At 37.4% G+C, this 17,673-nt stretch overlaps 1 protein-coding gene across 2 annotated transcripts in view; it reads left to right on the top strand.

Annotated features, from left to right (window-relative positions):
- Window positions 1-2,451: 2,451 nt before the first annotated feature.
- The window catches only part of LOC124798881 (DNA topoisomerase I, mitochondrial), a 43,427-nt gene continuing 28,205 nt past the window's right edge, over window positions 2,452-17,673 (top strand). Inside the window, exons 1-5 of one of the 2 annotated variants that reach the window (XM_047262413.1) lie at window positions 2,452-2,607; window positions 2,881-2,929; window positions 3,033-3,214; window positions 4,256-4,536; window positions 12,814-13,049. In XM_047262413.1, the coding sequence (XP_047118369.1) occupies window positions 2,566-2,607; window positions 2,881-2,929; window positions 3,033-3,214; window positions 4,256-4,536; window positions 12,814-13,049 (790 nt within the window). In that variant the 5' untranslated portion in view covers window positions 2,452-2,565. The remainder of the gene's footprint in view (window positions 2,608-2,880; window positions 2,930-3,032; window positions 3,215-4,255; window positions 4,537-12,813; window positions 13,050-17,673) is intronic. The other variant, XM_047262414.1, reaches the window with a different exon arrangement.

Here is a 17,673-nt window from a genome sequence, read left to right as displayed (position 1 = left end):
ACTCACCCTGTTAGGAGAAGGGTAGTAGCAGTTTGTCAGAGAAATACGAGGTGTGATTTGGGGGGGAAGAGGACACAATGGAGAAAATGAGAGATAATGTGGATGAAAAAGAGTGATAATTAGAATGGGAGGGAGGGAAATGGGTGGAAACAAGAACAGAAGGAAGTTGACTACCTCTGATGGGTGGGAGGAGAGGGAAAGATAAGAGATGTGTTGAACATGTGGTATTTTGACATACTGTTGTTAAGGGAATCTAGATGACATGAGATTGGAAGGAGCAATTGAAGCTGAACATGTTGTGCTCAGTTGCAGATGCAGGGGTGATCACATTTGTATTTGGCTACAATTTGACAGTGGTCAAAAGTGTGGCAGAGGATTTGATTAATCTGTCCCATTTTAGGGTGGTATTTGTTGCTGCTTTGCAACTGGTAAATGGATGTGGCTGAATGTTAGAATGTATGGAAGGGTATGGAGCATGAGCTGTTCGTGAAATGTTTTTTTAAGTGGGAGAGGGACATATCAAATGTCAATGGACACCTTAGCTAGGCCTTTGGCATACTGAGCATGGGAATGCTTATCAGTGCAAAAGTGTCATTTGTAAGAAGACTTTACTGGATAGAATTTTTTTTAATTTCATTTTAGCTGAACAGCATGTTGGCATGTTTTATACGAGTGAAGGAAGAAATGAACCACTTCAGCATTTACCTGACTGATTTAAAGAAAAGACAAAAAACCTAATTCCAGATGGGGATCTGAATTGCACTCCTCCCATGTGCATATGTAATGTATTTGAAAACATTAATACAATGGACTATGTTAACCAGCAGATGACTCCAATCATATAAGATTTTAACGTAACTGGATGAAAAATTTATTCCTTTACAAATCATGTTCAGTAGGTCAGATCATGACTGTAAAACCACAAGGGCTATATAAAAAGTCAACTATGCTGCTTTTGTAGCTTATATCAATTACTTTGTATCATAAATGGCATGCAGATAATGGTGACTGTAAGTATGTCTACCAGGTTGATTTTTTTTTTTTATTAAACATGTTGCACATTAGCATTTTACATAATCAACAGAAAAGACACTGCTCTTCCATTCATGCTATTCAGCTACTGTTCTTTTATTACACCTACCAGACACTGAGTAGTTTTCATAGTACACGTATTGCTGTTGACAACTAATAATAGATAATATGGGCCGAGGTCTACTTCCATGTACATTGATTCCCAGAGAACCAATTGGGAGTCAGTTAATTTAAACAAGTGTCCAATATCCTAGAAGTTCTGGAACATGAAATGTGGACAGTTGTTAAAAATGCATTAGAATAAGCTAAGTAGCAATGCAAAATCCATGGCAATATTCCTGGGATCACGTGTGTAATGCGTATCTTGAATTTGACTGCTATAATTTGGCATGAATAATATTAGAGAGAACATAAACTGGGATGGAAACATAAAATTTCAAAGGTCCTTGAAGAGACCATAGCATATTTTGCGACTAAGACTACATAATGTTATTTTTCCAAAATGTTTCTGCCAAATTGCCAACTACTAGTTTAACAAGTGAGCTATGGCTGTGAATATTTTGGTAATATCAATACTACGCGTGCTATTTCTAAACTATAGTATATTGCAAATATTTAATTTTTTAAAAAAAATGAGGAAAAATGAAACACATACGGTAATAGCTTGTCATAAAAACCTCTCGTACATTAAACAAACATTCTGCTGCACAACTACTATTGACCTTCTCCAATCATCAACAAAAAAAAATGCATTTCAAGAAGAGTTTTAATATGCGCTTGCACACCTATTCTATGTTGATTACACAGACATGCGCACCGTAAATGTCACAAAGGTATATGAAAAACACTTCCTGAATAAACGCTATCACACTTTAGAATTACGATTTATTATCAAACCGGCATTCATATGTTCGCTGATGGGCTGATAAAAAGTATTCCTTGTGTGACCTCGCGAATAACAAGTTTTTTTCGATCGAAGTTACATGAAGTGAAACTCTAGAAATATGAGCAATGCAAAGCATGGTTATAACGAAATCGAAATGTATAATTCATATTTCCATGAGAAGTATACACGGGACCAATTTTCGTTCGTTATTTTACATTACTGACACGAACTGGATTTTGTATATGTATTTCTCGTAGTTGTTATTACTGGTGAAGATGAGACATCACAAACGTAATTTTTCTTGTTAGGGAACCATTTCTAGGAAACACGCTCATTGCTTCTAAAGGCAGAGTAATTACAAAAACAGTTCAATACCAAATGTGACATGATTTCTCAAGGAGTCTTTCGTCAACTTTTAGTCGCTCATAGCCACAAAAATATTACACCCATCTATCGCACTAATCCTCACGAATCTCCTTCTCTCGTCGAACATTTCGTCACGAAGAAGGGCATTGCCGCTACAAGCTAGCGCATGCGCACACCGGAATTTCGGGACTTTGATTCCGAACGGTGTTCGGCGTCTGGTCGTTCACAGGTCTCCCAACTGCGGACAGCACAGCGGAGCAGTAGGCTAGCATATTTGTAAAATGAACCTTGAAGTACCTGGCGATGAACTTTCTTTAGAGTCTGTAAGTACTGTTTCCTTTAATAAATCTACAACACTTAAGTTTCTACTTTCATAAATTAGAGACTTCTGTGCATGAGTATGTATATTTATACCGAGGGCCAGCAATTGAGTAGAAATTTTCTAAGTCCGCAAAATGGCGTACGGAGACTAAGTCCCACGTAGTGATATATAGTGTCACTTTTCATAACTGTTTTTGCTGTGTAATTAAGAAATTTGTTGCATAAAACAGCTGTGGCCTATCATTTTAATAAACCTCCCATTTTTTTTCAAAAAGGAAAGAAATGCAAAGGAAAACCGGAGTCCACCAGGAAATGTGCCTGAAGGTAAGTATGCTAGTTCATGGATCTTTAAATTCTTGGGAGTCAGTCTTTTCATGTAGAATGAGCCTGTACCATATGTTTACGACATTTTATGTAAATTTTTTAGTGGGACAGCTTGTCGTTAATGGCATTTCTAATGGCTACCAAGAGAAGCATTCCAAAAAGGAACACAAGTCTGAACATAAGGAGAAACACAGAGACAAAGAAAGGCACAAAGACAAGCACAAGGAGCATCGAGACAAAGACAGAGACAAGGAGAAGCATAGAGACAAAAGTTCAAGTGGAAAGGTTTGTGATAATGTTCAATTACTAAGATTTTACAGGTTGCAAGTACTCTTGTCATATTTCATACTATTGTTAATACTTCAGTTTTCTTTGTTATCCCTGCCAAATTCGTTGCAAATGTGTTAAAAACTAATAGTATGGCAACAGCTGGTTAGCTTAGAATGAATTTTAAATGTGAAATGTCATTTATAGTTAAAATTTTCGAATTTGAATTGTCATCTCAAAATCGAAATGTTATTGAGTTCAGTATCAGGCCGAAGAAATGTTGTAAAAGTTGAAAATATGGTGTTTTGATTGAGAATATATAGGTCGTGAAAGGATTGAGCATTGGCCAGTACTTAACATATTGAACTCATTAAAACCTAGAATAGATTTAACCACGTAAATGGAAATTTAGTTTCTGCCATACTGCAAATATTGCTGTCAAGTGGTTTTTCTATATGTATGTGTAAAGAGGAAAAAGGGAGTAAAAAAGGAAAAAAGTCATTGTCATTTAAATATTCAGAGACTTCATGATGTAGGCCAGTTTTAATCCATAATTAATAATCCATTAAATCAAGAATGCAGTCGACGTGAATCTTAGAGCACAGGTTTCTTTGTATCAACATGTTTGTAATCCATCAATGAGCATGCTTGTAGCACCAGCTATGAGAGTATCAGGTGTCAAAAACTGTGCCTAAAATGAAACTGTCGGTCTCAGCGACAACGAAAAATTAACTTTTATCCGTTGTTTTCATGAAATATATGGTAAGAAATATGATCAATAAATTATTATGTTTAAAGTAATACAAAGATTTTGTTGTTTAGTTGTATTAATGATAAAAATTATGTATACGAGCTGTAAGGCTTTCACATTACCACATGAAATAGTAATTCATTAAATAATAAGTCTGCATTTTTTACATGAAGATAAATGAAAACCCAGTCTAAATCCAAATGTTTCATTTAAACTCTGATGTTATTAGATGTGTGTTGAAGGAAGAAATTATTTGTTTCACATTTTCATTGTGTTATTTCTTACTTTACTGTCTTCTTTCTGTGCAGGATAAAGAAAAACATAGCAGTAGCAGTAGCGGTAGCAAAGATAAGGACAGAGACAGGGATAGAGAGAAGGACAAAGAAAGGGAAAAGGATAAGGATAAAGACAGAGAAAGGGACAAGGATAAAGTGAGAGAGAAGGAAAAAGAGCGAGACAAGGATAAAGAGAAGAAACACAAAGATGAAAGAAAGGATAAGGACAGAGAACATAAAAGTAGTTCTTCAAGTAAAGACAAGGAACACAAGAGCTCAAGTTCAGAAAAAGAACATAAAAGTTCCAGTTCCAGGTAATTTATCTTCTTGTGTAATGATTACAGAACTACTTGACAGTTGATTGTTTTGCCCAGTGTGTTCTAATATTGCAGGAAGCTAAATTATAGCAGTTTTTCTCAAATTCATTGTCGATGGTTAAAGAGTGATTATGTATAAATAACAGCATACGTATATTTAGTGAAGGTAAAGTAATATGCCATAAGGAGAAAATCATCTCTCTCTCTCTCTCTCTCTCTCTCTCTCTCTCTCTCTCTCTCTCTCTCTCTCCACTCCCTCCTCTTCCACCTCTTCCACTTCTCCCTTCCCCACACTTCCTTCTCTACATGTGCAGAGATACTCCAGAAGCCACCGTACAGTGCAGAGCGGAGGGTACCCTGTACCAGTACTAGTCATTTCCTTTCCTGTTTCATTTGCAAATAGAGCGAGGGAAAAAAAGACTATCTATATTCCTCTGTATGAGGCCTATTTTCTTGACTCTTGTCTTTGTGGTCCTTAATGCGCAATGTATGTTGGCGGCAGTAGAATCTTTCATTAGTCTGCTTTAGAAGCTATTCTCTAAATAAATTTTCTCAATAATGTCTCTGAAAAAGAAGGTCGCCTACCCTCCAGAGATTTTCATGTGAGTTCCTGTAGCATCTCCTTGACACTAACGTGTTGTTCGAACCTACTGGTAACAACTCTAGCAGCCCACCATTGAATTGTTTCAATATCTTTCTTCAGTCTGCTGTGGCACAGATCCCAAACCCCCGAGCAGTACTCAAGGTTGGGTTACACCATTGTCCTATATGCCGTCTGCTTTACAGGTGATCCACACTTTCCTGTAATCCTTCCAATAAACCAAAGTTGACCATTCACCTTCCCTATCACGCTTTTCTCAGATGCTTGTTCCAGGTATATCGCTTTACAACATTACACCCAGATATTGATATTTAAATGACACATTACTAAATACCACATTTGCACTGGACTAACTATAGAACACACATTTTGTCCACCACCACCACCAACTGAAGTCCCTGCACACGTGCATGCTCTTCTCCCCCACCCCCTTACACACACACACACACACACACACACACACACACACACACACACACACACAAATGACCACAGTCCATAGCAGCTGAAACCAGACTATGAACAGCAGTCTGGAAGTGGGAGATTGCAATTGTGTGGGAGTACAAAAGAGGCTGGGGAGGGGGAGGGATAACAGGGTTAGGATGGGGGATGGTAAAGTGCAGGGACGAGGTGGGGAGAGAGTAGGCCAGCTAGGTGCAGTCAGGAGGTTAGATGGGGGGGGGGGCAGGGGCAGGAGGGGTTAGTGGAAAAGAAGAGAAGTATAAAGACGGGGTGCATGGTGGGATAGAGGGCTTATGTAGTGCTGGGCTGCAACGGGAACAGGAAAGTAAGGAAAATGACCTAACAAAGTTTGACACCAATAGGGTTAGGGGAACTTATCTCCTTTTATAATACCCTTTATTTTTCCTGCCCTCCGTCTAACCTCCCGACTGCACTTAGCTGGCCTGCCCTCTCTCCATCTTATCCCTGCAAGCTCCGCAACAGCACTTGTTTGTCCCCCACCCTTACCCTGCTATCCCTCGCCCTCCCTGCCCCCAACCCCTTCCTTACATCCACCCAACTGCCTCTCCCATCATACACTGCTTCAGCTGATAGAGATAGTGGTTTTTTTTGTGTGTGTGTGTGGGGGGGGGGGGGGGGTTGTGTTTGACAAAGGCCTTGTTCCACGAAAGCTTATTGTGTGACAGTCTTTTTGTTGTGCTTGTCTGTGACACAATATCTCTGCTGTATGATGAGTAGCAACTATTCTTTTCATTGCTACGTTCCATCCTGGATCTCAGTTGCTTGATTTTACATTTTAACCACTCTCAGATACTGTAAAAATATGAATAAAGGTCTTCTTATTGTGTAAATATGCACCCACAACAAGAAAAGGTTTGCAGTAGATTATCAAAGTGGTAAAAGGGTGGAGAGAGGAAAAGTGTTGAAGCAACTGCGAAAACAGAAATTAATTAGGAATTTCTCCCAGTACCACGGGTCTAATTAAGAGTTGTAGGACAAAGTAAAAATATTCTCCCATGGTCTTTTCCTTCTTATGCTGCTGACATCCTACTCCCTCGAACAAGACACGTGTGTATTTTTCGTAACACCTGATTACTCTGTCTCTCTTATCTTACTGCCATATGATGCCTGGGGAGGTAAATTTTAATTTTAGTACAAAGTGCCCTTTAGTCTTCCTGCCATCTTTTATTTTGCAACTCCTCTCTCTCTCTCTCTCTCTCTCTCTCTCTCTCTCTCTCTCTCTCTCTCTCTCTTTTTGACAAAGGCCTTGTTGGCCGAAAGCTTATTGTGTGACAGGGTTTTTTTATTTTTCCCCCCCTCTCTGTAACTCAGCATCTCCGCTATACGGTGAGTAGCAACTGGTTAAAATGTATCAGATATTCCAATAATGTATTGTATGTCTTTTAATTCAAAGTAGATTTAAGCAGTGTTGTTTTAAAAGCTCAGATCAAGAAAGGTGACTTGTTTAGGCACCTATTTTTGCGTAATTTCTTGAAATGATCAAGGCCAATTTCATTTCCCTTACCAAACATGGTGATAATATTTTGGCATGTAATGAAAGCACACTGTCCATTTCTTGACAAAGAGATGCAGATACTGCGCCATGTTCGTGATGTTTTAACTTGACATTATGCTTCTTCACTTAGAATTGTTTTATGCTCCTTCACAAGTCTGCCCATACCTGGGCCCCAGGTCATAGGGAAAGGAAAAAAAATGTAGAGTCATCAGGTGTTTTTCTGTCAAGAAAATGATTTAAAAAGTCAACATTATGCAGATTTTTAACAGGGTCAGAAGTGGAAATTTTTTGTGGGTACTTGCAGGTCACCATTCATCTTGCAAAATACTCCATATCCCCAGTTCTAGCCTCCCCCCCCCCCCCCCCAGAACTATTTTACTTTACAGGTGCTCTTGCTTCCTCCCACTACATTGTACACATGTCAGCCCAAAAAATGGCTGTTTCTGAAGTTTGAACTAACCAGCATGTTATGCAGGAGGCAGTCCCATTAACTGATGTTCAGACCTGCTCATAAAAATGAAGAACTCTTGTAACTGCGAGTTTAGTAGAAGGATTGACACCTTTTTGACACTTAGCCTAAGGACAGAGAGAGACCGACCGACTGACCGACCCTGCTGCGACTTTTGCAGCATTTATTGTAGGCCTACACTAGGCACGTGATTTTATGATGTGGAGTCAAGACCAGTAAGGTGTACCTAAATGGTGGCAACTGTAGTGTAATGCATTTTTAGCTCAGCAGTCTACTACGCAACTGCCTGGAACAAGGTTTGTTTCGTATGTGGTTTTGTGCAGTTGTTTTCCTTTACTCAGTTAATTTGTTTTATTAGTAGAAATTATGAAATTAATAGAACAAACAGTTCACAGGTCGAATTGATGTATTTTTGGCCATCAAAAAAGCATAATATGTGACTACTTCTCCACATAATATCCCAGCAAAATGCTTTTAACCTGCAACTTCAGTGACTGTTGCCAAATGAAATGATGCCACTGTTAGCACACCGGACTCACAATTATGAGGATAATTGTTTAAATCCCCATCTAACTATCCAAATTTAGGTATTCAATGAGTTTTGGAGCTTTTAACTCTAATCTTCTGTTTTTCAGTGGCCGTCTGCAATTGGTACAGGTTGCATCCTCAATTGAGCAATAGTCTAGAATGGGTCATACGAGTGATTTGTAGGCAGTCTTGTTTGTAGACTGATTGCACTTCCCTAGTATTCTACCAATAAAATGAAGTTTACCACTTGCTTTACCCACAACTGATCCTACGTGATCATTCCATTTTATATCCCTACAAAGGTTACACCCAGGTATTTGTATGAGTTGGCCAATTCCAGCTGTGACTCATTTACATTATAGTCATAGGATACTATGTTTTTTGCACAATTAAAGCAAGTTGCCAATCGTTGCACCACTTTGAAATCTTATTATTAACATTTCACTGAATGTTTATGCAGCTTCTTTTAGACAGTACTACATTACAGATAACGCATCATCTTCAAATGTCTGAGGTTACAATTAATATTGTCTGTTGCTACAATTAATATTGTCTGCAAGGTCATTAATGTGTAACTTGAACAGCAAGGGCCCCAACACACTTCCGTGGATACGTCTGAAGTTACTTCTACCTGCATTTGACAATGACACTCCATCCAAAATAACACGCTGTGTCCTCCCTGCCAAAAAGTCCTCATTGTAGTCACAAATTTCACTTGGTACCTCATATGATCATAATTTTGACATTAAGTGTGGGTGTGATACTGAGTCTAATGCTTTTCAGACATTCCCAAACTATAGGTTTTCTCATGTTACTTTCGCTAACTGGTAGGTAGAAAAATTAAGGGAACTCACTGAAGATGACGAAACATCACTGAAATCCCGATTGGTGAGGCAAAAAAGGATATATTTGTTTTTATCAAGGCAGAATGTATAAGAACTAATTTATTGTTAAAACAGTCACAGGCACACAAAGTAAGCTTTACCCGATGAGCTGTGGTTATACAAACATGTGCATTCATCTCTTTCCATACAAATCCACTGAGCACGTTGTTATTGCGCCGGATATAATTTCTGGATTACTTGTACATCAGAAGTCAGTCTTTCCCCATTGAATCTTTTTTTGTTGCTCTGGAACATCGGGAATCACATTTTACCCATTTGCAAGTCTCAATGACAGCCTACAAACATATCTTCTTGCTCCAGCAATTTTGTAACCATTTACATTAGCTTGTGTATGCAACCTTGCTTTTAGGATATACCACACTCAGAAAAATTGTTGATAAGTTTCTCCTGCATTTATAATATTGAAATTTTTGCATTTACCACATTATGTGTGTTAAATATCAATTAAAAATTACTTGTAAGTTCAAGTTTTGTTTTTCTTGTTACATTCACTTAAACAATCTTAACAAATAAAATTATCTGTGAATTGGAAAATTGCTCGCGGGTTGCCGGATTTAGAAAGAAAAATCACCTAAAGATATATTCTCTCCTTCTGTTTGCCAAATGAATTTCTCTGATGTACTGTCAAAAATATATCTTGTTGTTGTTGTGTTGGTGGTGGTGGTGGTGGTCTTGGTCTTCAGTTCAGAGACTGGTTTGATGCAGCTCTCCATGCTACCGTATCTTGTGCAAGCTTCATCACCTCCAAGTACTTCTGCAACATACATCCTTCAGAATCTGCTTAGTGTATTCATCTGTTGGTCCCCCTCTGCAATTTTTACCCTCCATGCTTCCCACCAATACTAAACTGGTGATCACTTGATGCCTCAGAACATGTCCTACCAACTGATCCATTCGTCTAGTCAATTTGTGCCACAAATTCCTCTTCTCCCCAATTCTATTCAGTACCTCCTCATTAGTTATGTGATCTATCCATCTAATCTTCAGCATTCTTCTGCAGCACCACATTTTGAAAGCGTCTGTTTTCTTCTTGTCTAAACTATTTATCGTTCACGTTTCACTTCCATACATGGCTACACTCCATACAAATATTTTCAGAAAAGACTTCCTCACACTTTAATCTATACTCGATGTTAACAAATTTGCATTGAAACAAGCGTTCAGTTCATAGTGCTGTGGAATGTGGGAAAAAACCACAAATTGGCATTCATAAGAAGAAGAACAACACCAAAAATGCAACAGGAGCGTAATATGTAATAAATTGTCGACACAACCTGCCACTGATGATGCCTTGCAGAAAATAAAGGCGAAACGTTTATGGCACTAAAATTGTGTTTTCTTCAGTTGCTGTCAGACGATCCATAAGTAAAAATTATCAATATACCGTAATATTACACGCAACTGAGGAAGACAGGCTACAAAAGTTGAAGTCATCACCCTTGTATAGGCCATCTATGTACTCCTTTCACCTTTCTGCTTTCCCTTCTTGGCTTAGAACTGGTTTTCCATCTGAGCTCTTGGTATTCATACAAGTGGTTCTTGTTTCTCCAAAGGTCTCTTTAATTTTCCTGTAGGCGGTATCTATTTTACCCATAGTGAAATATGCCTCTACATCTTTACATTTGTCCTCTAGCCATCCCTGATTAGTGATTTTGACTTCCTGTCTATCTAATTTTTGAGACGTTTATATCCCTTTTTGCCTGCTTCATTTACTGCATTTTTATATTTTCTCCTTTCATCAATTCTCTTTCTTCTGTTACCCAAGGATTTCAACTATCCAACGTCTTTTTATCTACTTGATCCCCTACCGCCTTCACTATTTCATCTCTGAAAGCTACCCATTCTTCTTCTACTGTGTTTCCTTCCCCCGTTCTTGTCAATCGTTCCCAAATGCTCTCTCTGAAACTCCCTACAATCTTTGGTTCTTTCAGTTTACGCGGTTCCCATCTCCTTAAATTCCTACCTTTTTGCAGTTTCTTCAGTTTTAGTCTACAGTTCATAACCAATAAATTGTGGCCGGAGTGCCCCTGGAAATATCTTACAAACCTGGTTCCTAACTCTGTCTTACCATTATATAATCTATCTAAAACCTTCCAATGTCTGCAGGTCTCTTCCTCATATACAACCTCCTTTCATGATTCTTAAACCAAGTGTTAGCTATGATTAAGTTATACTCTGAGCAAAATTCTACCAGGCGGCTTCCTCTTTCATTCCATAACCCCTTTCCATATTCATCTACTATTTTTCCTTCTCTTTCTTTTCCTGCTATTGAATTCCAGTCCCCCATGACTATTAAATTTTCGTCTCCCCTCACTATCTGAATGATTTCTTTTATCTCATTATCCATGTCTTCAATCTCTTCGTCATCTGCAGAGCTAGTTGGCATATAAACTTGTACTACTGTGCTAGGCGTGGGCTTCGTGTCTATCTTGGCTACGATATTGCATTGACTATGCTGTTCATAGTAGCTTAGCCGTGCTCCTATTTTTTTTTATTTGTTATTAAACCTACTTCTGCATTACCCCTATTTGATTTTGTATTTATAACCATGTGTTCACCTGACCTAAAGTCTTGTTACTCTTGTCACTGAACTTCACAAATTCTCACTATATCTAACTGTAACATACGCATTTCCCTTTTTAAATTTTCTAACCTAACTGCCGATTAAGGGATCTGACATTTCATTCTTCGATCCATGGAACTCCAGTTTTGTTTCTTCTGATATCATCATCCTGAGTAGTACCCATTCGGAGATACGAATGGGGGACTATTTTATCTCTAGAATATTTTACCCAAGAGGATGCTATCATCATTTAACCATACAACAAAGCTGCACGCCCTCGGGAAAAATTACGGCTGTAGTTTCCCATTGCTTTTAGCTGCTCACAGTACCAGCACAGCAAGGCTGTTTTGGTTATTGTTACAAGGCCAGATCAGTCAATCATCCAGACTATTGCCTTTGCAACTACTGAAAAGGCTGCTGCCCTTCTTCAGGAACCATATGTTCGTCTGGCCTCTCAACAGATACCCTTCTGTTGTGTTTGCACCTGTGGTACGGCTACCCGTATCGCTGAGGCATGCAAGCCTCCCCACCAATGACAAGGTCCATTGTTCATGGGGGGGGGGGGACATATTTCCTAAGAAATATAAATTTCTAATTACATATAATGACCATAAGTCAAAGTCTTTGGTTTCTTTTTTATTATTTGTGACTCCAGGTAATGTTTGATGTGTCAAGTACTATTTTGGGGCAACTTTCATATTTTATAATCAATATGAATACTTTTATGAACATATAATAGTATTTCATTTTTAGCTATGGGGTTATTACATGATAAGGTAGAAGATAAATATTACTAATTATAAATGTTGGTATTTTTAATGGGGCTTGTATGTATTTGTATGTTTGATTTATGTTCTAGACTGTTCTCCTTGTATTTAACAGACTTTAATTGGAAACCCTGAAGGCCTCTATTTTCTCAATATTGGTTTCTCTGAGACTGTGACAAAACTGTTTTGAAATGCTGTTATGAGATATTTTAAATTAAAAGTCAAATTCCATCCCCTCAGGATACTAAATGTAGAAACCGACCACAGTGGTCTTGCAGACTGCTTTTTCTTTGACAGTTATACCAAGAAAAGCCACCTTTTGAAAAGCAGGATTTTCAGTGTGTTTACGTACTAACTTAAGTTTCATTTTCAACTTAAAACATATATTGTATGCTGATCTCTTATAGATTATTTGCGAATAGTGCATTATTTTAATACTGATTTCATATGTTTGATAACACAGCAAAGACAAAGACAAACACAGCAGCAACAGCTCGAGCAAAGATAAGGACAAGGATCGGCATAGTAGTTCTTCTCATCGCGACAAGGAGAAGGACAGAGATAAGCACAGTTCCTCCTCTAGTAAGGATAAAGAAAGGCACAGTAGTTCAAGTAAGGAAAAAATTAGCTCTAGCTCTGATAAGAAGCACAGTGACAAGGAGAAACACAGAAGTAAAGAAAAGGACCAAAAGGACAAAGGTATTTGTTGCAAAAAACTTTTTATTACTGACACATAATTTTGATTAGTATTTAAAAAATCTACAATATATATGAGAGGATTCATTGAGGGCGGGTTCATTTACAGTGAAATCCCTTCTAACACGTATCTGGGGACATAACTATTTTGTTGCATGTAAAGTCACTACCAGTATCTTGATTTGAAGATAACACAAGGATGAAGATAATGGTAAGCAGATATTGACTTGTTGCCTGTTGATGCCATCTCAGGGTATTCGGCTGTTGGTTGTTTAGTGGATTGTTTGATGTTTTGCCAGCACAAGTGGCTCAACTTTAGTCCACCGCCAATAGAGGGTGAATCTTTGACTATGCCCGTGTGGTAAACCACCAGAAAAATTATTAAATGACTATCAGACCAAGACCCTGATACGAGTGCTAACAGGCAACACTTCTTATGTGGTTACGAAAACCTCAACTGATGACAGAATGAAAATAATTTAAGGAGTCAAGGTAACTCAAATAGTATTACACATGCTGAGACATGGAAAGCATATTAACAAGAGAACTTTTCTGGCTTTTGGACAAATCATTTTTCAGAGCTATAGAGTATATGTACTCACTTAATGCTGCAAAAACTGACCGAAATAAGTAAAAATAGCTGGTAACAGTATCAAGTCCATGCACGGTTACAGCAGAACTTATTGGACATTTAGTCTTCAAGAGAAACAGTTCAATGCCATCTGTTGAGTCAAAGCCTTCCACGCAGTTACGTGTGTGGTCTGTAAAATGTTAATTTTTCAGCTATGTCTTTCTTTTGAGGAATGAAATTGATCTCTGCACAGCAGCCATACTCTTGCTTTCATGGGGTGAATTATGCTGAGGTCCAGAAGTATAGGTGACTTGGGCAGTTTGCAAGGGAAAGAGCACAAATGATGTTGCGTTTGGATGTGCAGATTAACTGTCAGTAATAAGAACAATGTGTCTGTCTCTGCTTCAACTTTACAATAAACTACTATATAGTAGGTCAGTCCATTAATTTCAGAACCTTTTCCTGCTTGTCATCACAGATTTCGCCGAAATTTTATTGAACATTCACACGTCTCCCATGAACACTGATAAAGTTTAACATTTGTCGCAGTAATACTGGCTGAGATACAGCCGCTTGTTTCTCTCCATGTGCAGAGTGAATGTAAATTTCTGGTGAATTTGAGCTGTTATCTCGGGCAAAATTTTGTTGATGAAATGAAATTAGGCCATCTTGTACCACTGAATGCATTTTCATGAGAACAATAATGAAAAGAATTTAACAAGTCATATTAAGCCAGAAAATTGTAGGCAAAATTGCCCAAAAAATTTCAAAGTTTGGCTTCATATATATCTCAGGGACTAAAGGTATGATGAACATGAAACTTGGTATGTAATCCAACAACACAAGGTTGTCAGATATAAAGTTTTGTTTTTGTACCACTTTCCAGTACGGAATAAATTAAATGGAAAGTAGATTTGGTAAGTAGGTGAAAAATGTGGTCTTTTAGACCTGATTTTGCAAAGGAACTATGTTCTATTACTCTTTCCAAACTGGACTCGTTAAAAGACCATTGTTTTAACAAAAAAAAGACAAAAAAAATTTTTGCTTAATGTGAGCTATCAATGCCAGATAATTTGAACCATGGACACACAAATTGTGGCACAGAAGAAATATAAACTTTGAATTTTTACATCTCATAGAGTAAACACGTGCTGATCATGAAACTTAACATCCAATAGGTCAGAAGCAGGAGGATTTGGGATACAAAATTTCATTTAGTTACTTTTGTCTAATGATCTACAAATTCATCAACAAGATGATGATATTTATGAAATGGTTAAAATGGGATACATTCCACACTTCATTTATAAATACAATTTTCTATTAAAGTGTCAAAACTAATGTCCTTCTAACCAGTGTCTTTTAAGCCCCCCCCCCCCCCCCCTCCCCTGCCCCCAAACAGTGGGATTATTTTTCATCCAGGCCTAATAATGCTCCGTAAATTGAGGCAAAGTAGCCAGAAAAACCATGCTGTGAATAAAGTTTTATCTTTGGCTTCTTATAGCTTACTGATTAAAGTAATCATAAACATGAAACTTTAGACTCAACAGCTTTGCAATGTAAGGCTACCCAGTATAAAATATCATTCACATACTTCTTTCCAAATTTCTAAAAGATCAGTTCAAACTTAATTTTTCTAAAAATTAAAATAAGTCACATTCAACTTGCTTTTAGAAAATAATGGACAAATTTGAGGGAATGAACCAAAATAACAGGCTACATTTCAACAACCTGTTGACCATGTTCTGCTGTGTATTATTGACGAGTGATATCTCACTGTATTGCATTGGACCATGATGACATTGTTTAGAGATAATGCCGTGATCATATCTCACATGCTGTCTACCATGGAAACGGCTGAAGTAAATAATCAGTAGTCTTCAAACAATGAACAGAGGATTTCAGGTACTCAGCAAATGGCTTTGTAAATAGGCAGGTACCATAAGGCTTTGGAACCTAAATTAAGAAAGCAGATTACAGGCTTGGGAATGTGGATGAAGAAACACACCCGTGGCTGGTACTGCACAGCTATTGGTCATGACCCCTATGGTGATGAGTTTGCTGATTCATATTCCTGAAATGGTAGTGAAAACCTCACCATGGACCAGCGCTATATAGTGAGCTGTTACTTATCAACTTAAAAATAAAAACGACATACAACTCTCGAATTTGTCGGTCATTTTCAGGTATTGTTTCCATACATTGAAAAATCGAACATCATTTTCCAGCTGCTTGAAAACATGCTCTTTCTGACTGTGATTAGTTTGAAAACAGGTATGGAAAACAAATTTTCTGGAAGCAAGTTGAATGTTATCTATTTTTGTAATTTTTACAAAAATTAAGTTTGAATTGGTTTTGTATAAATGTGGATAGTAGTACATGAATGAAATTTTATATTGGAGAACTTTATGTTCACAAGTTGTTGTCCACAGCTTCATATTTATCAAGCCGTTAATCAACAAAATATCAAAAACTGAAGTTAAGACTTTATTCATAGTGCGATTTTTCCAGTTACTTTGCCCCAAATTTTTGTAGCATTGTTATCACATATTTGAAATTAAACCCATGAATCAGGGGAGGGGGTTCCTTAAAACATGTTGTCTAGAATGAGACTAGTTTTGTAGCTTTAATAAAAACTGTGTTGGTAAAAGAAGTGTCAAATGAGTCCTATTTTCACCATTTCACAGAAGTCGTCATCTTTTTGCCGAATTTGTAGACCATTGGAAAGTAGTAGATGAATGAAATGTTGTATTCCACATATTTGTGCTAGTGATCTATTGTGTAGTAATTTTCATGTTCAACATGTGTGTACTCTGAGATATAAGAATCCAAAGTTTACATTTTTTTCGCATCGCATTTCCTACGCCCAACTTTGATTCAAATTATCTAGCATTGATAGCCCACATTGGATAATGAAATAAGTTTTATAGAACACAGTTTTTTGCAAAATCAGGTCCAAAACATTACATTCTGACCTCCTTACAAAATCTTCAACTTTTCACTTAATTTATTCAGCATTGGAAAAATGATACGTAAATGAAACTGTATATTTGAGAACCTTACATTGTTAGGTTACGAGATACCAAGTTTCACATTCATCATACCTTCAGTCGCTGAGTTATTAAAAGCCAAACTTTGAATTTTTGGACAATTTTGCCTACGATTTTCTGGCTGAATATGGCTTGTAAAATTCATTTCATTATTATTTGTAACAAAATGCATAAAGTTTTTCAAGATGTTTAGTTTCTTTCGACAAAATATTGCTCGAGAGATGACAACTCAAATTTGCCAGAAATTCACGCTCGCTATGTGTGAATTCACACGTGGAGTCAAAAAAGTGGCTGTTACTCAGCCAGAATTGGTTTGACGAACATTAAACTTCACTAATATTCATGAGGACATGTGTAAATGTTCAACAAAATTCATGATGGTTGAGAAGGGAAGCGTAGCTTAGTTGACATGGAATTATCCTAATATTCCAAAAATGTCTACGACAATCCAGGCATTGCTGTTTAACTCTGTGACACAGTTTTTATGTTTCCAAAATGCCTGGTTACAGTCTTTAATGGAAACGGCTTTTCATTTTCATCAGTATTGTCACACAACACTCATATGTAATGTTTTTCTTGCTCTCTGTTCCATTACATAGTTTCTGTCCTTGAAAAGAGTACATTTATGGGGATTGAAGTTATGAAATGCCCTAATTTCATCAAAACTGGAAATGTTACTGGATTCATATGCCTGCGTCAGTAATACCAAAGTATTCTTCATGTGGCATTTCACAGACACATTCCCTTCAGTTAAATGTGACTTTTTTGAACTGATCTGGTCACAAGTGTTACGTGCCAGGTCGTCAACCTCAACCTACAGCGTCTTTTCAGGTGCCTTCTCAAACAATAAATTTTTGGCAGAAGGATGTTTCCTATTCCTCATTTCATGGAATCATTTTGGGAGGATGGCTCAAAGTTTTTGAATGTTGAAGAATTAGTTTTTCCGTCCTCTTCCAGTGCAGAAGGACTTTTATCTTAAGTATTCAGTGCACTGTACAGAGAAAGT

Source organism: Schistocerca piceifrons, chromosome 5 (genome assembly GCF_021461385.2).
Source record: "Schistocerca piceifrons isolate TAMUIC-IGC-003096 chromosome 5, iqSchPice1.1, whole genome shotgun sequence".
NCBI lineage: Eukaryota > Metazoa > Arthropoda > Insecta > Orthoptera > Acrididae > Schistocerca > Schistocerca piceifrons.
The sequence above is the reverse complement of the archived record's forward strand: the minus strand, read 5'-3'. Positions and strand labels throughout refer to the sequence as shown.